General features: G+C 40.3%; 1 protein-coding gene across 1 annotated transcript; it reads right to left on the bottom strand.

Moving 5' to 3' along the window:
- Positions 1–26,901, bottom strand: TRIM4 (tripartite motif containing 4). The gene is made up of 6 exons (XM_080679049.1): positions 26,281–26,901; positions 18,956–19,051; positions 18,053–18,283; positions 11,932–11,954; positions 11,575–11,672; positions 1–3,550 (listed from the first exon to the last, which is right to left on the bottom strand). The coding sequence occupies exons 1-6, from the start codon at positions 26,671–26,673 to the stop codon at positions 2,964–2,966; spliced, it is 1,428 nt and encodes a 475-aa protein (XP_080535175.1). The 5' UTR covers positions 26,674–26,901; the 3' UTR covers positions 1–2,963.
- Positions 26,902–27,295: the final 394 nt, after the last annotated feature.

The following is a 27,295-nucleotide window of genomic DNA, read 5'->3' as shown; positions in this document are numbered from 1 at the left end:
AAAATTGAAAGCTATTACAAGTTTATTCTCAATCCTGTTTGTACATCAGAAAAGCTTATTTGAGTTTTATTAATACAACACATGGGTCCCATCCCATACTCAGGATATGAGCGGGGCCAATACCAAGACATACACAAAAAAAGACAAAAGAATTTGGTGCAGTACCAGAAAAAAAATTTTTCTCAGTAAAAGAAGCAAGTTCTTTGTAATAATAATTAGTAAAGGACCCTAATGTGTCACCCCAAAATATGCCTAACATGTAAGTTATGTTGAGCTGAGACAAACAAGCAGCAGGAAATCCAGGAAAAGCACCACCCTCCCACCCCCGCTTTTCTGCCTAAAGGCAAGATATAAATTCTCCTTTTACTGGAGGCAGCTTCTTAACCCAGACAGAGCACCAGAAGAATCTGCAAACAAACTACTCCATTAGTTTCCTCACATATATTTACCTTCCTGCAACCTGCCACCCTGCGAAGGCGAACACTGCTTTCCTTTGTCCTGTTATTTCTCCACAAATTTATTGTTCTTTGTTGAAGATACTATGCAAGTCAGAATGCTAAGCCTCCAATGTGAGCTACTCTTCATTTTAGTTTCTCTCGCGTGTTGCGTGCTGCATGTGTTGATAAACTGTTCTTTCTCTTGTTTTTTGTTAGAATCCTACCTGAAAACCTAAGATAGGTAGAAGTAAAGTTTTACCCCCACTAGAGTGGTATGAAAGCTTGAGAAAGGAAGAAAAAGCTTGGAATCACTGTCACCAGAGATATAAAAGGAAGTCAAGGGATGAAAAAGTGACGTTTGTTTACCAAGCAGCTCAAAGAGCCCTGTTTAAGTCAGAGGAAGACTTTGGAGCAGAGCCAATCAACCTAGTAACTAGTTCAACAGCCCAGAACAAAGAGGGGAGCAAAGGTACTGATAAGTTTCCCAAGGACTGGACATTAACAAGGCAGGCACTAGAAGAAGTCCTGATGGAACCTGTTACTTTCCTAGGGTTGCCACACACTGGTTGGCTTAACACCACAGAAATTTATTGTCTCACAGTGCTGGAGGCCACAAGTCCATAAGGTGTTGGCAGGACCCTGCTCTCTTGGAAGCTTCTAGGGGAGGATTCCTCCTTCCTTTCCCAGCTTCTAGCAGCCCCAGGTATTCCTTGGCTTATGATAGCATAATTCCAATCTCTCCTATAGCCATATTCCAAGCCTTCACATGGCATTTCATGTGTGTGTATGTGTTTACAAATTTCCCTCTAATTACAAGAATACCAGTCACGTTGGGTTAGTCCCACCTTAATGACCTCAACTTAATTTCCCAATAAGGTCATACTCACAGGTAGGACTTCAACATATCTTTTTGGAGGACACATTCAACTCATAACCTCAAGTAACTTGGAGAGTTAATTAAAAAGGACTCAGGAGAAATCATTAAATGAAATCATATTGGCCTGGCTGAATAGGAAGATAAGCCAGAATGGGCTGGGACACAGGAAGGGGAAGAAGGATTAAAGAGGGTGCTAGAAGTTTTGAAAGAAGCCTTGTTAAATCACTGCCAGAAAATCTAATGAAATCTGGGAGAAAACACATTAACATGTTAGTAATGGTGGGACCACTGATGCCTTTAATTTTCTTTACACATTTTGTACATTCCAAATTTCCTACAAGAAGTGCACGACTTTTATAATAAGAGAAACAATCATTATTTTTAAAATAACTATCCAGTAACTTCCACAATCCTCTTGAGTGCTTACAACTGAGAGTATAAAGGTAAAGAAAAAAACACATATATAGGATAAAAGCATGTAAGAAAATAAGAAACCAATTTATGCTCACCCACAATCTGCGTTCAATAAATACTTACAAATAAATGCAGAGTAGAAAAAAAGTGTGGCTTTCATCTCAAACAGATCTAAATTTAATCCCAACACTCCCATTTGCCAGCTAAGCAATAATGAGTTACTCTAAAGGTTTGTTTTCTCACTTGTAAAAATAGGGTTTTAATCTCCATCTCACCAAGCTGTTAAGAGTCATACGAAAGCATTATGTGAAGAGGCTAGCACAGTGTAAACACCTAAATGTTTTTCAACATTTCCACTATATTAATAAACTTGTATATACAATCTATGATTTTAACAAACAGCATAATGAACACGTGTCGGCTGAGACCTGGTCAGGTGAAGAGAGTAGTAGCATGGGCAGAGTCAGAGAAGACTCCCTCAGTTTTCTGATCCAGAAAAGTGAAGGATATCAGTACTTACTGGAAAGAGTAATTATGCAATTGAAATGAATGTGGATTCCATACATTTGTCAAGTTTCAGAAAAAAATGAGATAAGCCTCAACTTGGGATGTCCATGCTATGTGCCTATAGCACCAGTTAGGACTCTTCAGACTGCAAGTAACCAAAATGCAACTAAAATCGCCTCATACAAAAAGGGAGCAATAATCACACATAACAAGTAGTTTGGGATTAGGGAAATTCCAACAGTTTGATGCCAGCAAAGACCATGTTTTTTCTTCCTTTCCACTGTTACTGTACTCTCCTCAGTTCCAAGACAGCTGCTAATATCAGAAAAGAGCTGTGGCTTTCCAAATACCTATTTTTAGAAGCTACAAAAATATTCCCCAGAAAGTTTCCCCACCTTGGAAAACTTCCCAACCTATCTCATTGGCCAGAATTACCTCACATGGGACTGCTTCTCCTGAAGCACATAGAGGGCGGACACCAAACAGTTCAATTAGAAAGAGCCAGAAGAGAAGCTGAGAAGTGGGGCAAGTGGCTAGAAAGGCAACAGGATCTGCCATATCTGTCTATGCACAGGACATACAGGAAGATGAACAGAACACAAAATTGGAGTTCTGAATGGATAGTACTGATGTACTATGAAGGATCACTATGAAGTTAAAGAGGGCCAAGAAATGGGTGTCCATGGGACATAGGTAGGGATTCTTGGGCCAGGGAAGAATAGCCATGATCACTTCCCACTAGTCACTGGTGGGATGACTAAAGATGCTAATGGGCTCAACCAAAAAAACGGCCGGAGACTTGAGACAAAAGAACAAGAAAAAGTGTGTAGGTGCACTCCATCCACAGCATTGTAGAATGAGATATCCCCAGCCCCATAATCTAGGAAAATGCCTACCCGGTGAAGAGCTGGCTCTAGCTTGGTGGGACTCACAAGGGAGCCTGTTAGGGGCCAATAGCCAGCAGAACTCCAACAAATAGCCCAAATGCCCAAATGAGGAGACATTTCTGCGTTATCAACAATCCCCATGATGTCCTCCTGACACACCCCCACAGCAATCTCCCGGGTATCTCGGTTCTCAACTTCCCAGTAATGTTTCCCTGAAGTGAAAACGTTTTTTCCCAAAACACACGGTAAGTGCTGAAATCTCTCCACAAAGTGTGTGCTCTGCTGAGAAGTTCTCCATCCAGTAAAGTAGTTCCATGCTGTAGACAGTAATGGCCTAGAATTGGCGGGTGCTCCATTTTTCACATACTTCCCTTCCTGGGAGAAGACAAGTTGGGGATGACCTGTGTCTTCAGCTGCACTGATAGCCACTGCAGAGAAAAAGAGAGCTGAGATAAATAATGCAAGAGCTCACCACCAGCCCTCCTCCAGAAACGCCCATCATTCCAGCTTCAGTTCCATCTTTCTCCTAACGTGTACTGTCAGGCATGAGACTCCTCATTGCCTCTCAACTATCCCTCAGGTGGGCCACTAGCAACCTAAAATCCTCATTTCCCTTCTGCTGCAAAAGACTAAGACCTAGAAAATAGGGAGCTCATTAGATCATGGCCGTTAAGACTTCACAACCAGCATAAAATTTGAAGAAATATTAACAAATTCTGACTTATTGAATCAGAACTAGACCAAGACTGTTGACTGGCTGGTCCTCTGTACAGGTAGGTACACATGAATGTCATCGTTAACAAGGTTTCTCTTCACTGGTTCCAGTTGTTCACTGGGCATCTCCACAGGCCCCCAAAAGATAAGTCAAAACAGAACTTATTATCCTAAGTCTCCTTCCACCCACTTGGGATGAGGCCCCCTACAAATGCAGATATCATTGTCTTCTACGTCTCTAAGGTATAACAGCATTATCTCCACCCAAATACTCACACTTTGAAATCTTGAGGTTATTTAATTCTTCTTTTCCTCTAACCCTCAATGACTAATTAGTCACCAAGTTCTATCAATTCTACCTCTGAAATATCAGTCGGGTTCTTTTCCTCCTCTCATTCTCACTGCCACTGTCTTTACTCAGATCTTCAGCATCTCTCACTTTAACTTTGTTTATAACGTCCTCCCTGGCCTCCCTGTGTCCAAATTCTCTTCCTTCCAACTCTCCATGTCTCTCTAGTTTGTCTTATTTTTAAAATCATGAATGGATGTTGCGTTTTGACAAATGCTTTTCTGCATCTATTGAGCTTATCATATATTCTTTTTTTAGCTTGCTAATGTGGTGAATTACATTTATTTTTCAAATATTTAAACCATTTGGTTGTGATGTATTATCCTTTTAGTATGTTGTTAGATTCAGTGTTCTAAAATTTTTAGAATTATTCTATGTTCATAGGAAACACTGATCTATAGTTCTCTTCTCTTGTAATGTCTTTGATTTTAGTATTATGGTAATGCAGGCTTCAGAGAATGAATTGGGAAATATTCTCTCCTCTTCAATTTTTTGGTAAGAGTTCATGTAGAATACATATTTATTTCTTAAATGTTTGGTGAATTCACTAGTAAGGCCATTTAGGAAGGTTTTTAACTATAACACCAATATCTTTAATAGAAATTAAGTTACTCCAGTTATCTGTTTATTCTTAAGCAAGCTTTGCTTATTTGTGTCTTTTAAAGACTGTCTATTTCACCTATGTTGTCAAATTTCTCAGCAAAAAGTTGTTCATAATGTTCACTTATTATCCTGTTAATATCTGTAGAATCTGTAGTGATGTTGCCTCTCTCATTCTTTTTTTATTGAATTTATTGGGATTACATTGGTTAATAAAATTATACAGGTTGGTGCTGGCCTCTCATTCTTGATATTAGAAATAGGTATCTTCTCTTTTTTATCGTCATTCTAGTTAAAGTTTATTAATAAAATCAATCTTCTCTAAAAATCAGCTTTGGTTTCATTAATTTTTCTGTATTCTATTGCAATATTTCTATTTCCATTCTTTTAATTACTTGCTTTATTTGCTCTTCTTCTTCCAGTGTCTTAAGGTGGGAACTGGACACTGAATTGAGAACTTTCTTCTTTTCTAATATAGGTTAGTGCAGCCTTGGGCAAACTACAGCCCGCGGGCCAGATCCGGCTGTTCTATCCGGTTCTCTTGCTCTCCCCTCCGCTCCTTTACTTTGAATTTATATTAGTTCACACAAACATTCCATCCATGCTTTTGTTCTGGCCCTCCGGTCCAGTTTAAGAACCCATTGTGGCCCTCGATTCAAAAAGTTTGCCCACCCCTGGAGTGCTATGAATTTCTCCTTAAGGATTGCTTTAGCTGCACCCCATAAATTCTGATTTGTATTTTCCCTGTCATTCAGTTCAAAGAACTTACTATTTCCTTTTTAATTTCTCTTTTAATTCCTGGGTTATCTAGAAGTATGTATTTAGTTTCCTAATATTTGGGAATTTTCCATGGACATTTTTGTTACTAATATCTAACTTAAATGCATCATGGTCAGAAAACATACTTTGCATAAATTTAATTATTTTTAATTTAATAAGATTTGTTTTATGGCCTACTTTGGTCTATCTAGTTAAAATGTTCCATGTACACTTTTTAAAAATGTGTATTCTATATATATCAGTGAAGTAAAGTTGGTTACTAGTAATCTTCAGGCCTACTCTATTTGCTGATTCTCTGCCTACTTGTTCTAAAAATTATTGCAAGTATTAAAACACCAGCTATAATTATGGATTAGTCTATTCTTCCTTGTAGCTCTATTAGTTTTAACTTAATATATTTTGAAGCTGTTGTTACATGTATAAATGTTTAGAACTGTTATGTCCGCCTGATGAATTAACCCCTTTATCATTAGGAAGTAACCTTTTTTTATCTCTGATAATATTCTTTGCTCTGAAATCGTTGGTATTAATATAGCCACTCTAGATTTGACTAATATTAGCATGGTGTTATCTTTTTCCATTGTTTTATTTTTAACATGTATTTATATTTAATATATTTCTTGCACCATACACTTTGGTCTTGCTTTTTTATCCAATCCAATTAATCTCCATCTTTTAATTAGGATACTAAGGCAATTTATATTTAATATGATTAATAATATGACTGGGTTTGTACCTATCATCTTGCTATATGTTTTCTTTTCATTTTACTTTTCAATTACAGTTTACATTCAATATTATTTTGTATTAGTTTTAGGTGTTCAGCATAGTGGTTAAATAATCATATACTTTATAAAGTGTTCCCCCAGATACTCCAGGACTCACCTGGCACCATACATAGTTACTACAGTATTGGTAACTATATTCCCTATGTTGCACTTTACATCCCCATGACTATTTTGTAACTATCAATTTCTACTTCTTAATCCCTTCATCTTTTTACCCAGTGCCCTAACACCCTCCCCTCTAGCAACCATCAGTCTATTCTGTGTCTATGAGTCTGTTTCAATTTTGTTTATTTTGTTCTTTGGATTCCACATATAAGTAAATCAAATGGTACTTGTCTTTCTTTGTCTGACTTATTTTACTTAGCATAACACTTCCTAGGTCCATTCACGCTGTTGCGAATGGTAAGATTTCATTCTGTTTTATGGCCAAGTAATATTCCATTGTATATATGTACCACTACTTTTTGTTGTTGTTGTTAATCCTCAAACTAGGATATTTTTTCCACTGCTTTTTAGAGAAAGTGAGAGGGAGAGAAGGGTTGCTGGGGGCGGAGGGGGGGGGGAGAGGGAGAGAAACATTGATGTGAAAGAGGTGCATCGACTGGTTGACTCCTCTTCCCCAACCAGAGCCGGGGATCGAACCTGCATCCAGGTATGTACCCTTGACCAGGAATCGAATCCTTGACCATTTGGTGCACGGGGCCCGTGCTCTAACCACTGACAAACACCAGCCATGGCTATACCACTACTTTTTTATCCACCTGTCTATTGATGGGCACTTGGGTTACTTCCGTATCTTGGCTATTGTAAATTAACACTGCAATGAACATAGGGGTGCATATATTCTTTTGAATTAGTGCTTTGGGTTTCTTTGGATATATATCCGAAAGTGAAACTGCTGGGTCATAAGGCAGTTCCATTTTTTATTTTTTGAGAATCCTCCACACTATTTTCCATAGCACCAATTTGCATTCCAACCAAAAGTGCATGAGGGTTCCCTTTTCTCCACATCCTCACCAACTTGTATGTTGATTATTGACATTATGACAAGTGTAAGAGGATACTGTGGTTTTAATTTGCATTTCTCTGACAGTGACTTTAAGCATCTTTCATGTCTATTGGCAATTTGTAAGTCTTCTTTGAGAAGTGTCTATTCAGTCCTCTGCCCACTTTTTAATTGGTTTGGGTTTTACTTAATTATTTATTTGTTGAGTTGTATGAGTTCCTTATAAATGTTGGATATTAATCCCTTATCAAATGTATCATTCACAATTATCGTTACCCATTCAGTATGCTGTCTGTTTTACTGATGGTTACCTTTGTTGTGCAAAAACTATTTCGTTTGATATAGTCCCATTTGTTCATTTTTGTCTTGTTTTCTTTGCCGGAGGAGATATATGAGAAAAAAATATTGCCAGAGATTTTACTGCCTGTGTTTTCTTGGAGGATTATGGTTTTGAGTCTTACGTTTAAGCCTTTAATCCATTTTGAGTTTATTCTTCTATATGGTGTAAGATGGTGGTCTAGTTTCATTTTTTGGCATGTATCTGTCCTATTTTCCCAACATCATTTAGTTACCCCCTTATATTTTCTTGCCTCCTTTATGAAATTTTAATTGCCCACATAGGTGTGAGTTTATTTCTGGGCTCTCTATTCTGTCCCATTGATCTCTATGTCTGTTTTTATGCCAGTACCATGCTGTTTTAATTACTATGGCCTTGTAGTATAGTTTATCAGGTAGTGTGATACCTCTAGTATGTCTTCTATTTTTCCTACTTATTCTTTTTTCTCTCTTCTTTTTGATTTATCAAATATTTTTATGATTCTACTTTATCTCCTTTAATTATGTTTTATTTTATTTTATTATTTTTTTAATTGCAAACCTGAAATTTATTTATATACTTCACTTTAAAATAGTTTCATTGCATATATCTTCTATCTTCCCTACCTGTTATCAGGATCTCTGTCGCTGGGCCATTTTTTTTTTAATTGTTTAAAGTATTACAAATAGTAGTACATATGTCTTCTTTTTTTTCTTCCCAATTGACCTTCCCCCAGCCTCCCCTACCCACCGGCACGTTTTATTTTAGTGGTTGTTGTGTGGCTTACCAGAATCTACCTTCAAGTGATATTATACTATACCACTTCACATATAACAATTGTATAATAGTATACTTTCATTCTTCCCTCCCAACGTTCATGCTACTGTTGTGTATTTTACTTGTAATATGTTACAAACTCCACAATGTTATTGTTTTGTCTGTCTGTTTAAACATTCAGTTACTATATTAGTCAGGGTACAAAGGGAAATAGAACAAATAGGATGTGTGTGTATATACAGAGAGAAAGATTATAAAGGTATTGTCTCACATGAATATGGTGACTGGAAAGTCCAAATCTACTGTGTGTGGGCAGGCTCAAGACCCATGGAAAATTGATGCTCCAGTTGAAAGGAGCCAAAACTGCTGATGAAGTCCAAAGGCAGTCTACTGCAGAATTCCCTCTTGCTCAAGGGTGGGGAGGAGTGGTCCAGCCTTCTGTTCTAGTTAGGCCTTCAATTGATTTGATGAGGCCCACCAACATTATGGAGGACAATCTGACTTACTCAAGTTTCCCAAGTTAAATGTTAATCTCATCCAAAATACTCAGAGCAACAACCAAAATAATATTTGACCAAATATCTGGGCACCCTGTGGGCCAGTAATGTTAACATGTAAATTAACCATCACTATTTACTTTTAACGATATTTAAATGACATATATATATATTTACTTATATCATTATCATTTCAGGTGATCTTTTAATTCTAGGTTTTTTCTTTTAGTTCTTTAAAGATTTTGCTCACCTGCATTGTTTCCCATGAGATATATGATGTCATCTTTATCTGTGTTCCCCTATAACATGTTCTTTTTATCCTGTTATATTTAAAATTTTCTTTTTTAGCACTGCTTTTGGTGTTTTCATTGTACTTCTTGTGCTTAGGATTTGTTGAGCTATTGGATCTGTGTACTTACAGTTTTCAATAAATTTGGAAAAATTTCGGCCATTATTTTTTCAAATACTTTTGTTCCATCCCATCCTACTTCTCTCCTTCAAGGACCCCAACTACCATGTATAACACTGCATGAAGTTGTCCCAGACCTCACTGATGCTCTTTTCATTTTTTTTTAAGTACTTTTCTCTGTGCATTTCATTCATTTTGCAAAGTTGCCACTGCTCCATTTTCAAGTTCATTAATTTTTTTTCTGCAATATCTATTTATCCAAACCTGTGTATTCTTCATCTAAGTCACTCTAGTTTTTATCTCTGTAAGTTTGATCTAGGGTTATTTTTTTATATCTTCCATGTCTCTATATGCCTATTTACAGAACAGTCATAATCACTGTATTAATGTCTTCTTATGTTTATTCTAATAACCTGGTCAATCCTTTAATCACTGTATTAATGTCTTCTTATGTTTATTCTAATAACCTGGTCAATCCTGGGTCAATTTCTATTAATTGTTCTCATTATGAGTCATGTTTTCCTCTTCTTTGCAGGCCTGGTAATCTTTGATTGGATGCCAAACATTGTGCATTTACATTGCTGAACATGCACTCATTTTTTAAAATCCCAATCAATCTTCTTGAGCTTGTCCTGGGATGCAGTTACTCGGGAATAATTTGATCATTTGGAGTCTTCATTCATGATTTTTAAGGTGGGTCCAAAGCACTGCTCAGTATAGGGTTATTATTACCCACTAATGAGGTAAGACTTTCCTGAAAACTCTATTCAGTAACCATGAATTAAGAGTGTTCCAGTCTGGCTGATAGAAACAGGTATTGTTCCTAGCCCTGTGTGAGCATCAGGAACTGTTCCTTATAATCATTTTGGAAACTTCCTTCCTTAACCTCAGGTAGTTCTTCACAAGCTGATCAGTACTCTGCTGAAAACATCAGGGTTCTTTCTCTGTATAGCCATCTCCTCTCCAGTACTCTGCAAACTCTCACTTTTTTTGTTCTCCCTAGACTCTCAGTTCCATTGCTCAACTCAGGAAGTCTACCTGGTTTTACCTCAGTTAACCCTCCCTAAGATAGCCTGAAAACTCTCTCAAGGGTATAGGCTGGAACAATCATAGGGCTCTCCTCATCTGTTTCACTTTATCAAGGATCATTGCCTGATGCTTGGTGTTTTAAAAATTGTTGTTTCTAGTACTATCTTTTTTTTTTTTTTAATTAACAAAAACAGTTTCAGGCAGAGTCCCTGTTACTTCATTTTAGCCAGATGGGGACATCCACAACATGGTTCTTACCCAGGGATGTGCACGGGAATTGCCTGTATAGCTTTTACAACATGTACATGCCTTGATACTTCCCTAGAGATCCCATAAGTTTATCTTTGGCCTTTCCTACACTCATCTTCTCAGCCTCAGTCCCTGCCTTTCCCTACAATACACCTTTATGGTTTAGTCACACTGGATACCCTCCATTTTCCACATCTTTAGTTCATGTCACTGCCTCTGCTTGGAAGAGTACACTCCCTTTTTCCACATGGCAAGCTCCCACTCATCCCTCAAATGCCAAAATTGTCATCTCTGCTGTGAAAACTTCCCTACTTCACCCACCAATAGAGCTCTTCTGTACTTCTATAATATTTCATACCACTGATAAACACTGAGTCCACAATATTACAGTGATATGTGTCTGTGTCTCCAATTTGCTTATGAATTCTTAGAAGGAAGAGGTCTTTTTCTTTCTGTATCACTAGTGCCTTATAACAACACATAGTGTTAAATGTTTGTTTGTTTTGTTTTCTGTTGTTAATCCTCGCCCGAGGATATTTTTCCATTGGTTTTTAGGGAGAGAAAAAGAGAGAGGGAAAGACAGAGAGAAGCATTGAAGTGAGAGAAACACATTGATTGGTTGCCTTCTGCACAAGCCTTGACCAGGGCCTGGGCCGGGGAGGAGCCTGCAACTGAGGTATGTGCCCTTGACAGGAATCAAACCCAGGACCTTTTGGTCTGCAGGCCAATGCTCTATCCACTGAGCAAAACTGGCTAGGGCTAAATAAATGTTTCTCGAATGAAGCATATATCCATTCATTCCTAAGTAATTACCATTTTTTCCTGACCTTCCTGTTAGCTTCATATCCTGTTTCCTCCTTCCTTTCCAGACTTCTCTCTGTTTATTCTCTTATTTGAAAGACTTATAGGGAGCTCCAACTCCTAGAAATTCTGCTCACCTTCGAATCGCTTCAGCATTTCCTTCATCAATGGTATATGGCACACAGTCTTCACCTCTAGAACTTCAAGGGAATAGTTTACATCTTGGTTCTCACTCCTAAAAAAAAGTACAGAAGGCTCTCTTCTTAGGAGACAACTAGGGAAGTTAAGACGCCCAACTCCTATGAAGGTTCCAACTCCGAAGCTTAGACAACCTCTCTGCTATTCCTCCTTGCAAAAGGGAACAGAACCCCTCTTCCACAGGCCCCTCCAGGTGTGACCAGATTGACCTATGGAGCCCGGCCTTGTTTCCCCTCTACTCAAGCTGTATCTTCACCATTCCATGAAGACCCCCATAAGAAAGAAGGAGTTCATACCTGGTTAAAAGATCTTTTGGATTCTGTAAAAAGAAGAGAAGAAAGAAAGATGTAAGTTTGTACCTTCTTCTTGAGAGCTGGTACTCAACTTTATGAGCAGTATTTTTCTGTCAGCTGCTTTTGTTTATGTCACATATAATCTCTTGCTGCCAAAGCCAATGAATTGACACAATGTAGTTTTTTTTCTCCTGTGACCCCTCTGTACTATTTGACAATGTCAATCAATCCCTTTCTTGAAACTCTATTCTTTCTCTTTTAGCACTATGACATTAACTCTCTCCTGCTTTTTGCCAACTTCTCCATCTATTCTCTTTCAATCAGAGACAATAACAAATGTTGGCTAGGATGGGGTGAGAATGTAAAATGGTTCAGCCACTTTGGAAAACAGCTTAGCAGCTTCTTAAAAAGTTAAATATACCAAACTGACTAGCAATTCTGCTCCTACCATCTTGAAAACATATATTCACACACAGAATGCCAGACAAATGTTCATAGCAGCATTATTCATAACAGCCAAAAGATGGAAACAACCCAAATGCCCATCAATTTCTGAAAAGATAAACAAAATGTGCTGTATTCTACAATGGAATACTACTCAGGAATTTAAAAAGGAATGCAAATGCAGTACTAATATATGCTACAACATAAATAAAACTCAAAAACATTATATTAGATGAAAGAATACATACACAAAGATAACATAATATGATTGTGTGATATATTCAAAAAAGTAAAATCTACAGAATCAGAAAGTAGGTTTGGGAGGCTGGGGGTAAGAACAGAGATTAACTGTAAACAAAAATGGATCTTATGGAAATGCTCTAAAGCTGGATTGTGGTAAGGGTTGCACAACTTGATAAAATTATATTGCTCAATTGTACACTTAAAATGGGGGAATTTTATCTCAAGAAAGCTGTTTTGTTTGTTTTTTTAAAAAGGGAATATGTCAAAATGATTAATTAGCATTTGAAAAGTACTCAACCTCATTAGTCATCAAATGCCATGTACCTTTCAGAAAGAGAGAAGAGGTGCTGATTGACGGCATGAGATAACATCATACATCATTTCGGATGGCTAAAATTAAAGAACTGATCATTCTAAGTATTGATAAGGATATATATAGAGCAACTGGATCTTTCACACATTGCTAGCAATGGTGTAAACTGGTACAACTACTGTGATCAGAGATTGCTCTCATTGATACATAACTGACAGAAAGTGTACACATAGTGCACCAAAACAAGATGTTCTTAACTGCTTTTTGTAACAGTGAACACTGGAAACAATCCAAAGTTTGCTAATAGTAAAATGAATAATATGTTTTCATGTGCTGATTCTATGGAAAACTGTCACCCCTCATATCCAGGGTTCTGCATCTATGGATTCAACCAACTGCAGATCGAAAAGTTTAAAAAATATGTTACACTAGAGGCCCAATGCATGAAGATTTGTGCAAGAGTGGGCCTTCCTTCCCCTGGCTGATGGCACTGCCTTCGCTCCGGCAGGAGCTGCCTTTTCGCTCTGGCCTGGAGCCGCTTTTCCGCCTTCCCACACTGCCCAGAGGCCCGGAGCAGCTGGGGTGGTGCGGAACGCCTGTGTTGTTGCCATGGCGATGACACAAGCGTCCCACCGCTCAGCGCCTGTGTATGCAAATTAACCCACCATCTTTGTTGGGTTAATTTGCATACTCACTCCTGATTGGCTGGTGGGTAGTCGTGAAGGTATGGTCAATTTGCATCTTACTCTTTTATTAGTAGATTGTTGCTGACTATATAATTAGGCCTACCATGGTTGCATATGTACTAAAATTTACTTTTTTTCCATTCCCTAAAAAACATAGTGTAACAACTATTTACATTATATTAGATATATAAGTAATCTAGAGATGATTTAAAGTATATAGGAGGGTATGCATAGGTTATATACAAAAACTATGCCATTTTATAATAGGGACTTGAGTATCCATGGATTTGGGTATTCTTGGGGGGCTAGATACCAAGGAATAAGGTACTATACAAAGGGTTTTCAACCTCAGCACTTTGGGCTAGATGAGTCTCTGCTGGAGCAGAAGGGGAGGTGTGTTCTGTGCATTATAGGATGTTTAGCAGCATCCATGGCCTCTACACACTAGATCAGGGGTGGGCAAACTTTTTGACTCGAGGGCCACAATGGGTTCTTAAACTGGACCGGAGGGCCGGAACAAAAGCATGGATGGAGTGTTTGTGTGAACTAATATAAATTCAAAGTAAAGGAGCGGAGGGGAGAGCAAGAGAACCGGATAGAACAGCCGGATCCGGCCCATGGCCGTAGTTTGCCCACGGCTGCACTAGATGCTAGTAGTAACCACCTCTGAGTTGTGACAACCAAAAATATCTCTAGACATTGTTTCTGGGGGAGCAAAATTGCTCCTGGTTGAGAACTGCTGCTATGCAGTGATAAAAACAAATGATCTACTGCTACCCTACAACACATGGATTAATCTCACAAACACAGAGAAAAAGAGTGCATGCTGAGGCCTGGCTGACGTGGCTCTCTGGTTAGAGCGTTGGCCTGTGCACCTGAGGGTCTCAGATTCAATTCCCCATCAAGGGCACATACATGGGTTGCAGGTTTGATCCCAGCTCACACCACCCCCTCACCCCCCCAGACAACCAGTCAATGTGTCTCTTTCACAGATATTTTTCTCTCTCTTCCTCCCTCTCCCCAAACCCCCTTCCCTTCTCTTCTGCTCTCTCTGGAGATCTATGGAAAAAATATCCTCACTCCTTGGGTGAGGATAGAAAAAAAGAGTGCATACTGAAAGACTCTTATTCAAAAACAAGCAAAACAAAACAGTGTGAAAAGTCTGAAAGGAGACTAGCTTTAAGGAGGAGGTAAAGGATATTGATTGGGGGTGTGAGGAGGGCTTCTGGGATGCTATTCCTGTTCTACTTCTTGACTTGGGTGGTGGTTACATGGTTGGGTCACTTGGTGATAATTTGTCAAACTTGTGATTTATATTTTTTTCTGTAGGTTTTATATTAAAATGTTTATCCTATCCTATATAATAAAAGCGTAATATGCAAATCGGCGGAATGACTGGTCACTATGACGCGTACTGACCACCAGGGGGCAGATGGTCAACGCAGGAGCAGTTGTTCCTCTTTTTCCTGCCATAGCTCCCTTCCACCCAGTTCCCACCCCACCCCACCCCATGCCCTTACCCCCGCCCCACTGTCCTCATCCATAGGTGTATGATTTTTGTCCAGTCTCTTCCTGCACCCCCCACACCCCTTTCCCCCTGAGGATTGTCAGTCCACTCCCTTTCTATGCCCCTGAATCTATTATATTCATCAGTTTATTCTGTTCATCAGATTTTTTTATTCACTTGATTTTTAGATTCACTTGTTGATAGATACGTATTTGTTGTTCAGAATTTTTTTCTTTACCTTTTTCTTCTTCTTCCTCTTCTTAAAGAATACCTTTTAGCATTTTATACAATACTGGTTTGGCGATGATGAACTCCTTTAGCTTTTTCTTATCTGTGAAGCTCTTTATCTGACCTTCAATTCTGAATGATAGCTTTGCTGGGTAGAGTAATCTTGGTTGTAGGTTCTTGCTATTCATTACTTTGAATATTTCTTGCCACTCCCATCTGGCCTGCATAGTTTCTGTTGAGAAATCAGCTGACAGTCGTATGGGTGCTCCCTTGTAGGTAATTAACTGTTTTTCTCTTGCTGCTTTTAATATTCTCTGTCTTTTGCTCTTGGCATTTTAATTATGATGTGTCTTGGTGTGGTCTTCTTTGGATTCCTTTTGTTTGGAGTTCTCTGTGCTTCCTGGACTTGTAAGTCTATTTCTTTCACCAGGTGGGGGAAGTTTTCAGTCATTATTTCCTCAAATAGGTTTTCAGTATCTTGCTCTCTCTCTTCTTCTGGCACCCCCATAATTCAGATGTTGGTATACTTGAAGTTGTCCCAGAGGCTCCTTACCCTATCTTCAAATTTTTGGGTTCTTTTTTCTTTTTGCTTTTCCAGTTGAGTGTTTTTTGCTTCTTTGTATTTCAAATCTTTGACTTGATTCTTGCGATCCTCTAGTCTGCTGTTGGATCTCTGTATAATATTTTTTATTTCAGTCAGTGTATGCTTAATTTCTAGTTGGTCCTTTTTCATATCCTCGAGGGTCTCGCTGAATTTATCAGCCTTTTCTAGAAAATTCTTGAAAAACCTTATAACCGTAGTTTTGAACTCTATATCCAGTCATTTGCTTTCCTCCATTTCTTTCATTTGTGACCTGTTTCTTTGTCTCCACATTTTGGCTGCTTCCCTGAGTTGATAGAGTGGCTTTGTGTGCTAGGTGTCCTATAGGGCCCAGTGGCTCAGCCTCCCCAGTTACCTGAGGTGGACACTCTTGGTGCACCCCTTTGTGGGCTGTGTGCACAGTCTTGTTGTAGTTAAGCCTTGATTGTTGTTGGTATCACTGGGAGGAATTAACCTCCAGGCCAAATGGCTGTGAGGATTAGCTGTGTTACGATGGGAGAACTTCTGTGCTGGAGACACCCTTATGAGGCAAGACTTGCTTCGGTGGGGCTTTGGTGCTCACTGAGTCTGCCCCCTGAGTGTGGTCCTTATGGATCTGAGGAGTTGTAATCTAAATGGTCCTACTCTGACCCCTGGGTACACTGGCTCTTGGATCTCCAAGAAGGTGCTAATTTAGCCTCTGCCTGAGGCTACCTAGCAGGAGCTACGGAGAGATCTACAGATTCCTCTTCTTTGTTTGGGTTTTGGAGGTGCCCAGATGAGGCCCAGCTGTGAAGCAACGCAAGCTGCTGTGGGACCTTGGGCCTTCTTTTGGATGTTCGGGGACTCTCTGACTCAGCTGCAGTTTGATAAGTAAGTTTAGAATTCAAAGGACCAGGCCATTCATATGCAAAAGCCACTGCACAAAGCTTGGATGGGATGGAGTCTCAGGGTGGAGCAAACAGCAATGGCTTCCCGTCAGCCCTGCCCTAAGAGGCCCCCAGGTCTCAGTGTCCCACGGTAATCACCGCAAGCACCTCTGAGAGAAAGCCGCCCTCCAGTTCCACCTGCTGCCAGACAGTCCAGTTTCTCCCCGTATGGGTCTGGGTCCCCAGAGTCTCGCCCAGAACTGAAGTTCAGCGAAGTCGGGAGCTTGTGTCTCCCTCCGGCTTGAGAAAGCCAGCCGAGTACTCAGTTGCCAGCCCTCTCCGCTCGCACACCTCCGTACCTCTGCCTTCTGCAGCTCCTCTGAGTCTCAGTGTGCTTTTCTCTTTCCTTCTAGTTGTAGAATTTCCACTCAGCCAGCCTTCCTGTGGTTCTAAATGATGTCCGTTTTGTCTTTTAGTTGTAGTTTTGAAGTTGTTGTGCAAGGCGGCAAGTTCAGATGTTTACCTATGCCGCCATCTTGGTTTCTCCTATTGTGCTTAATTTTTTAATGTGTTCTTGCAAAATACATAGTATTGCTTAGGTTTATGTATTTTTCATTTATGCAATGAGTTAGAGTTCTTGTTGCATTCTGTTTCTTGCTTTTTTTTTCTTAGACATTATATTTTTAAGATCCATTCCTGTTACTATGTATACATTGAATCCATGTGTCCTCTTTTTGCCAGTTTCCTATTTCAGCAATTGATACCCAGATTGTCCCCAACACCATTACCACTATAGATAATGCTACTGTGAAATCATTATTTTTTCTCCTTACTAGTTCTTGGGTTTGCTCTATAGCTCTTCCTACAACCACTGCCTTCTTGAGTTGGCATGCTTAGCTCATTTATATTTACCCTCTTGTTTGCTGGTAAATACAGGGTGGGGCAAAAGTAGGTTTAGAGTCGGAGTCTTTTGCCCCACCCTGTACAAACATATAAATAAGACAAATAGAAAAGTCTTAGATGTGCTTCAGATCCTAGATAAATTATTGGACCAGGTGAATGATACCTACATTGTACATTAAGTTCCTTTAAATAGTAAATCTTAGATTATTTAATTGTATAACGACAGTAGTAATCATCAACAGAGAGAAAACATTTCTTCTATTAAACCCACTCACTAAGAAAGACATTCAGCTCTGAAGATAAGAGAGTTCAGTTAGTGATGTTAACTAACCCCTCCCCTGCCAGTCTCACCTGAAGCAACTCCAAGATGGAGCTCTGACTCTTCTCCTCAACCTCTAAGATGAGCTTCTTCAAGGAAGTGATTATCTGATGGAGCCGTAATGTGTTCTCAGTCCGTTTCTTCTTAGTATCTTCTTCTTCTTTGCTCAACTTCTGAAGAAACAGTTGCTCTTCTTCAGCCAGGAAGTCATGCAGCTTTGTAAATTCTGCACTGAATCTCAATTTCTGATTCTTCATCTTGTCCTAGAGCCACATGAGATTTGCTCAGTCCTTGTTTCTGCCCAGTCCTTACTCCTAAACTCCTTGCACATGACTCCCCAGTAATCCATGGTCCTTCCATTTTAATCACCTCCTCCAGAAAAACTCCTGCCTACCCCCTGCCACAAATTTCCACTTCTCCTCTATTTAAACTTAACTTGACATCTTTATAGTAGCCTTTATAGTATTCATTTATTCTTTGTAACATCTGGGTCTCTACTACTGCTATCAATACTTTGTGTACTTTTTAAACTAAAATGCACTTTCACATCTACTACTTCGTTTAGCTCTCAGAACACCTACTCTCCCATTTTGTTAAACATTTAGATATGTGCTTGTGCACACACACACCATGCCTCCAACTCTGAAAGCACAGTCCATTTACTTTCTACAATGCCATGGACCCAAACCAATTCCAATCTTAGGAAAAAGTGGGAAAGAAAGTGGCACTACCTTAAAGTAGAGATGGGGATGAAGTATATGGAACTAAGAGATCATTAGGGACAGATACATACTTCCTGTTCTATCACCTTATCTGCAAGGGGCCTGACAACTGATGGCCTCCTAAAAGCTCATCCCAGCAAAACTACATAAGCAGACACAGACTGCAAGGGCCTCAGAGGCAAGAAATGTCCAACCACTGCTGCTGTTGCCTACCTTCCACTCTGTAGCATTCTTCACTTCCATGTCCTGTAAATGCATGGCTTTCTTCATCTTGGCTGTTAGACTACACTGAGTCATGAGAAGTTTTTCCTGCCAGCAGAAACACGTATTAGACAGATATCATCTCTCCAAGCAACTTCCTTGTTCAAGAGCTTTAAAAAGTCACCTAGTCCAAACAGGCCATCTTCAGAAAAAGAAATATTCTGGTCTTAAATCACTACAAAACTATATAGAGTTTGCCTATTAAATTGGCAAAAATTGACCACTGTTAGACAATTAATAAGTACCTAGCACTGGCAAGGTAGAAAAAGCTTCTGGCACCGTCATAAGTAGGAAAGTACAAAGTTGCATCTTTTAGAAGGGCAGTGGCAAGATTTCATAAAATTTAAAATGTACATAATACTACTTCTAATAATCTATGCAACAAAACACTACTAAAATAATCAATATATAAGAGTGTTCACTACAGCATTATTCATTATCAATGAGAAATTATTAAGTAAATTATGGTATATTGATACTCTACATCAATTTCAGGTAGTTCTCTATATATTGACATATTATATTAAGTTAAAACTAAGCTGTAACAATAGTATTATATAATTCTGTTTTGCAAAGAGTGTGTATCTGTGTGTGTATGAGTTTGAACAGAAGGAAAATATGGGAGGCTATACACCAAGATATTAACACTAGTTATTTCTAATGGATAGAAATGGCTTGAAAGTTGGGAGGAAGGGAGACTAGAAATTTTATAAATTTGTTTGAATTTCTATAAGAGGCATATAATTTAAATAATTTTTGTAATTTAAAAAACCCAAATAAGCTATTTAAAAAAAAAACAAGTCAGTCAGCATTAACAGAGTGGGCTATAGAGGGGAAGCACCTGATAGCAGAATGTCAGACATGATCTTAAGAGACAGAAGCAGGCAGGTTAGTGACACACACAAGAGAAAAGACACACATTTTAGGAACTGATGACCAAATGGCTGCAGGAAGGAGTCCAGATTTAGCCCCTGGGTTCTGGCTTGAGTAACTATATGGATTGTAGGTTATCTACCAAATTAGAAGATATAGGAAGGAACAGTATGTAAATGGAAGGGAAGAAAATAAATTCTACTTGAATACATTGCACTTGAGATATTTGTGGAACATCCAAGTGGATATAGTTAGCAGTTAAGAGTCAAGAAAGATCTGAACTAAAGAAGTAGATTTAGGGGTTAGAGCACAGGCAGCACTTGAAGCCCTGGGTGTGAGTAAAATCACCCAGTAGAATTCTATAGAGTAAAAAAGCATCATGGCTAAAACTGGAACAACAACAAGGGGTCTGCAGAGAATGAAAATCATGCATAGAAGCTGCAATGAGTGATTGGTGAAAAAACATGAGTAATGGTTTCTTAACACAAAGCAAAAGAGTATTTAAATTAAAAACAGGTGAAAACTGTCAAATGGTGAAGAATGGTTGAGGGAAGCTTTTTGTAAGTCTGTGTGTATGTCAAAATAAAAAGCTTAAAAGAAAAAAGAGAAATGAATAGAACAAAGAAATAAGTAGTATAATTACTTTTCAAATTCTTCTCTAGGAGAATAAAAAAACTAATAGGTATCACTTTTTCCCAATAATTTATAAGTGACAATGCTTAAAGTTAGATCATTTAAACACACAACACCAAAGTTAGCAAGGACATGGAGCAACTAGAACTCTCATACAATGTTGGTGGGTGTATAAAATGGTACAACCACTTCAGAAAAAGGTCTAGTATAAAACTAAACATACATCAATCCTAGAGTCCAGCAATTCTATTCCTTATTCCAGGAAAAATTGAAGCATGTCTCAAATGTACACTTAAGCTGTATCTATTTCATTACATTAAATTTTACCTCAAAAAATAACATAAACAAATGTTAACTCTGGTTAATGCTGAGCATGCTAAAGTATAGGAGGAAGTGTACTGTCTGCAATTAACTTTAAAATGCTTCAAAAGGAAATAAGAATTGATGGATACAGAGACGATATAGACAGATGAACAGATAGGTGATTAACAAATATAATAAAATGTTAATGGCAGAACCTAGATGTGGGTATACTGGTATTATTTTAAAACTAGAGGCCCAGTGCATGGATTCATGCACATTGAAAGGAAATTAATTAGAAGGTGGCCGGTGGGGTGGGACTGAGCAAGATGGGCCAGACATGCCCTGGAGCCAACCTCCTATGGTCCCTCCCCAGCCGGCCGCACCTGGGGCGGCTCCACGGCTCAAAGGGCATCTGCGGAGTGAGCTGGGAGGGGATGGGGGTCCCTCTGGCAGGTGGGGTCCCTTGGCCTGGCCTGCGGAGATCGGGCTGAAACCAGTAGTCCAACATCCCCCGAGGTGCGAGAGGGCACTCTGCAAAATTGCTGTCGCTGGGCAGCTCCTGTGTTGAGCATCTGCCCCCTGGTGGTCAGTGTGCCTCATACCTACCGGCCAGTCGGCCAGTTGGCTGGTCACTTAGCCTTTTATATATATAGATTCTTCCAACTTTGATGTATGCTTGAAAATTATACAGTAAAATGTGGGGGGGGGGGGAAATAACATTAGGTTATAAAGGAATTTATATTGTAGTTCTGTTTTATATCACAATATCACTTGTACAATTTTCTAATATAATATTTTATATGTAGCATTACAAAATCGACTTATTACTCCTAGTTGTTCACTTAAATAAGTATATAATCCTGCTACTCAGTAAGGTAAGCGATTATCTCAAATAATCTTATTATTTTTTTCAATTATGTAACTGCTACTTGGTGATCACTGTCAAGTTCAATGTATATATGAGGCTTTTAATGAGATAAATAGGTGATATGTATGTGACCAAGATTTTTTTTTAAGTTTTCACTTTTGTTTGATAATGAAAACAAATTAATCTTTTAAACAGAATTTTTCAATTTTTTTAAAAAAATTGGTTCTATAGTTGGTTATATTATTCTGCATAGTTGGTTCTATTATCCAAGACTCTTAAGTCTTTCTGAATCTTGCCACAGTTGGGATATAAACAGGGTCCCTGAGTAAACTTGGGAACCCTTTGGGGAGATCAGAAAACTCCTTCCCTGCAATAACAGAAACTGCCAGGAGGTGGCAGGAGGGCAGCACCAAACATTTCAAAGCTGGCTAGTTGGTTTTTAAAAACCATTTCTCTTGATTTACAGCAGAAAAATTTGTGCATATAAAACCATAAGTATAATAAAAGTGCATACACTTGCAGAATGAAGATATTTGCTACTTGCGATCATGTTGTTCAAATAACATTTAACTTCAAATCAGATATGAGTTTCAATCTAGACCTTCACAAACAAGTTATGTATCTGAGGAAGTCAGCCTCACACATTTCCTGGGTCACAGCTGATGACAAATGGATTAGATGGTCTCTTAAAACCATCCCAGCTCTTAGGTTCTGTGCATTTCTGTCACTGTAAACAAGCAGGTAGATGTACCTCCAAAATAAACATCAAATCAGCTCCCTTACTGTCCCCACTGCCACTCTCTAGTTCAAGTCACCATCATCTCTTGTCTGGACATGTATAATAACCCCATGACTGGTTTCCTACTTCTAATCTTGCCCTTCTCTCATATGATATTCACAAAGCAGCTGGAATAATCTTTCTAAAAGCCAATCAGAGCATGTCACTACCCTGCTTAAGATTCTTTACTGGCTTTCCTCATCACCAGAAAAATTCAAACGCCTTATTATGGCCTGATATAACCCAAGTCATCTTATGCTACTTTCCCTCTCACTCATGATGTTCCTGGCACCTAGACCTTCTTTCAGTTCCAGGCTCTTCCCAGACTCAGGGTCTTTGCATTTGCTGTCCACTACCTGGAATGTTCTTCCCACTGTTCCTCAGATGGCTGGATCCTACTCATCTATCAAGTCTTAACTAAATGTCAACTTAGAGAAAGCTACTTCTCTGGCATGATACATTATTTCTTTCACAGCATATCACAATCCGTGATTATTTAATTTATTTGTCTATTATCTACCTCCTACCCCCAGCCCAAATAGACTATGCACTTCATAAAAACAGTCTTTACCTGTCTTATTCACCATTCTATTCCCAGTGCTGTGTCTGATGCTATAGTATAGTGTCTGACACAAAACAGTGTTCAAGAAGTATTTGTTAAATGAATTAATAGTAATGAAGGGATTAGCTTTAAGAATCAGCAGAATGGCATGAGTAAGAAGATCAGTACTTAAAGCCTTTCCATGCAAATAATCTGCTTCCTCAAGTTTATGAAGCTATTTCTCTTTCTCTGTCCTCTTTTTCTGCTCCACCACCAATGACTCTTAAAAAACAACTTGTGTTAATCTAAAAGACCTTCTGAGCCTGGCTGGTGTGGCTCAGTGATTGAGTGTCAACCCATGAACCAGGAGGTCACAGTTCGATTCAGTTAGGACACATGCCTGGGTTACAGGCTCCATCCATCCCCAGTAGGGGGCGTGCAGGAGGTAGTTGATTTAAGATTTAAGGGCCCTGTTCTCCTTTCACAACCACCCACTTTCTTTGCCTCAGCCATCACCCACAAATGTATTTTCCCTTCCATTTCTCTGATGGGTCCTTTCGATCTCTTTTGCTGGCTACTAAGCACTGGTATTTCCCAAGCTTCTCTTTATGCCCCCTTTTTCTTACCATCTATGTGGTTCCCCTAGGCCAGTGGTCGGCAAACTCATTAGTCAACAGAGCCAAATAACAACAGTACAACGATTGAAATTTCTTTTGAGAGCCAAATTTTTTAAACTTAAACTTCTTCTAACGCCACTTCTTCAAAATAGACTCGCCCAGGCTGTGGTATTTTGTGGAAGAGCCACACTCAAGGGGCCAAAGAGCCGCATGTGGCTCTCAACTTTCCTAATGCCGCGACCCTTCAATATAGTTCCTCATGTTGTGGTGACCTCCAACCATAAAATTATTTTCGTTGCTACTTCATAACTGTAATTTTGCTACTGTTAATGAATCGTAATGTAAATATCTGTTTTCGCCTAAGACCATCAGAAAACATAGATATTTACATTACGATTCATAACAGTAGCAAAATTATAGTTATGAAGTAGCAACGAAAATAATTTTATGGTTGTCACCACAACATGAGAGACTGTATTGAAGGGTCGTGGCATTAGAAAGGTTGAGAACCACTGCCCTAGGGGAATCTCACCTGCTTACTTCTTCTATGGGTAGGCTGACAATTCTAAAATAGTGTTTCGAGCCTCTGATGCCCCCTGCCTCCTGTCCCTCTTCCTTGGACTTCCTGTCACAGTTGCCTCCACTCAACATGTCCCAAAATGAGCACTAGAAACTGTCATCCTAGACTCCTCTCTCTCCTTTACCCTCCAATTAGTCATTCAAATCCAGCACTCATAATGAACCCATCCCCTCTTCTCTATCATCCCTGCCCTGCACTAATTCAGGCCCTTATTGCCTCATGCTTGAAATGGTGCAACAGCAGTCTAATTGGTCTTCTCCATCCACATAGATATCAAAGTGATCTTTCTAAAACAAAAAACTGATGGTGTCATTCCCTGCCTTTAAATCCTCAATGCCCATTGCCTCAAAGAGAAAGCTATGAACAACATCCTTCACGACATGGCCCTTGCCCCTTTCTTCAACCTCAACTCCCACCATCCTCCCGCCCATGTTCTACACTCCAGAAGTTCTAAGCAACCTCCAGTCCTCTTACATATACACGCTATTCCACACTGCCACACTGTTCCCTTGGCTTGAATATCCTCTCCGCTCCCTTGCTATACTTACCCTTCAAGACTGAACTCATGTGTAATGCTTCTGAAATACCATTCCTCGCTCATCACTGATCACTCTGAACTCAGACTTTCTGGGTACTTGGTACAAACTTGGGTAACTCTCAGATACTAAAATTGTTGGTGTACATGCTTATAAGACAAGGCCTATGTCTTTCTCATTTGTTTATATCCAGATTCTAGAACAATGCCTGGCATCCAGTAAGCATCAATAAATGTTACTGAATGAAGGAATTACTACATACTTCATTGTCCAGCTTTACATCTGTTTCCTGTTTGTAGTCAGCTGATAAAACTGTACATTTTATAGTTTACAAAATCATTTAACTTGTGTCATTAAGTGAGTGCATTCAACCAGTACTTACTAGATACCAATTCTGTTGGAGACCACTGGAGTTACACCATCAGTAATGGAAGGGAGTAGAGCTACTCTGGAAAAGATGATCAAGGAAGATCTTCAAGCTAAAAGCAAGTAAGATCTAAAGGACGGAAGGTGTGAGTAGGGAAAGAGAACAGCCTTGAAAACAAAAGCAAGAAGGCCAGTGTGGTTGGAGCAGAGTAGGACAAACTGATTTATTCAACAGAAGCTTCTTAACTAACGCATGAGATAGGACAAATAATATACAATTCAAATATTAAGTGATTTTCCCAACTGATTAAAGAAGCTAGTAACAAAACCCAGCCTCATTACTCCAAACCAGGCTTTTCCCAAATCATCACTTGTCTGTGACACCCACAGGATAGACCTGCACTGTCCAATGCAACAGCCATTAGGCAGTGAGCACCCGAAATGTGGATAGTTGGAATTGATATGTGCTGTAAATGAAGTACACAGATTTTAAAGATCTACTGTGAAAAAATAGCTATCTCACTGATATTTCTTAAGAACAATGTTAAACAGTATTTTGGTTAATTAGGTTAAATAAAATATATTACTAAAAATGAACGTGCCCTAGCTCATTTGGCTCAGTGCATAGCACGTCGGCCTGCGGACTGAAGGGTCCCAGGTTCGATTCCGACCAAGGGCACATGCCAGGGTTGTGGGTTCGATTCACACACACACACACAGTAGGGGGCGTGCAGGAGGCAGCCAATCAATTATTCTCTCTCATTGATGTTTCTATCTCTCTATCCCTCTCCCTTCCTCTCAGAAATCAATAAAAATATATCTTTTTTAAAAATGAACGTCACCTGCTCTTTTTACCACTATAAAAATTATACATGTGGTTTGCCTTATGTTTCTATTGGACAGCACTGGTATACACACGCCCACTCAGAGTGTTTGCCTTAAACTGGCAGCTCCCCAGGGCCAGTTCCCGGTAAACCCTGCGGTGATGACACGCCCCGCACCGCCCTCCCTACCCCCAGTTTCAACTTCAGCTCTGAGATCCGTGTAGCACAACGTCTTTGAGCCTCAAAGGAGTTTTCATGCTTCCAATGGGTACTAGCAGCCACCCTTTGCGTCTTCCACGACAGTTAAGTAAACGGTAAACACTCCCGGGCAACACCGGCAGCCCCGCGGCGAGCTCACCCGGTAGCTCTCGAAGGCCTCGTCCACCGGCGCCATGGCGTGGTCCTGGTGCTCCTGGGACTCCCTGCACACCAGGCACACGGGCCGCTGGTCGTCCTCGCAGAAGAGGCGCAGCGGCTCCCAGTGGCGGCAGCACAGCCCGGGGGGCACGGGGCCCTGGCGCCGGCGCCGCGTCTTCTCCGTCAGCCGGGCCAGGGCCCAGTTAGGCCGCAGGGCGGCGGGCGACGACGGCTGCCGGCACTCGGGGCAGAGGAACAGGCCGTCGCCCGGCGTCCAGCTGCGGCGCAGGCAGCGGCGGCAGAAGTTGTGACCGCACTCGATGGACACCGGGTCATTGAAAAGGTCCAGACAGATGGGGCAGGTCAGCTCTTCCTGGAGGTCTTCGGCCTCCATGACGCCTCTCCTACCCGAGCCCGCCCTGCCGACGCGGGGCTGCAGGAGCGGCCTGTGGGCTCGGCCGGAGAAGTGCAGTCCCACTTCCGGGGCTGCGGACGCGGGCGCGCGCTGACCGGAGGCGCCGTTCCCGCGCGGGAGTGGCCTCCCAGCCTGGACACCCTCCGGATGTGACTTGGGCCGCTCCTCCGGTCAACAATAGAGATGCGGAACACCCCCCGCCACCCCCCCCCCCCCCGGAAGCCTAGAGCGGATGCCGGGAATCTTTGGGTTAGGAGGGCGGCGACTACGCCTGTGCAGCCTGGGCTGGTGCAGCTAAACCCGAGGCGCTAACGGACTCGGCTAACTCAGCTAGTCCGTCAGGTGTGGGAGGCGAGGCTGAGAGTCGCTGGCTGCTCCGGCGATTTAAGTGCTGAGGTCCTAGGCAAGCTGCACCCAGGAGGACAGGTCTGTGTAGCTGGGCCCTGAATGGGGCTTAGGAGGCGCTGGCCCTCTAGGCTTGCTCTCCTTGAAGTCCCCTCTTTTTCAGCCTCATTCTCCAAAAAAGGAGCCCTTTCTCACCCTCCAGCCCCAAGGTCTGGTTGAGTTCATAGAAAAGCAGGATAGCCTAGTCCCCAACAAA

The sequence above is a fragment of the Plecotus auritus genome (genome assembly GCF_963455305.1).
Source record: "Plecotus auritus genome assembly, chromosome: 7".
Taxonomy (NCBI): Eukaryota; Metazoa; Chordata; class Mammalia; order Chiroptera; family Vespertilionidae; genus Plecotus; species Plecotus auritus.
The sequence above is the reverse complement of the archived record's forward strand: the minus strand, read 5'-3'. Positions and strand labels throughout refer to the sequence as shown.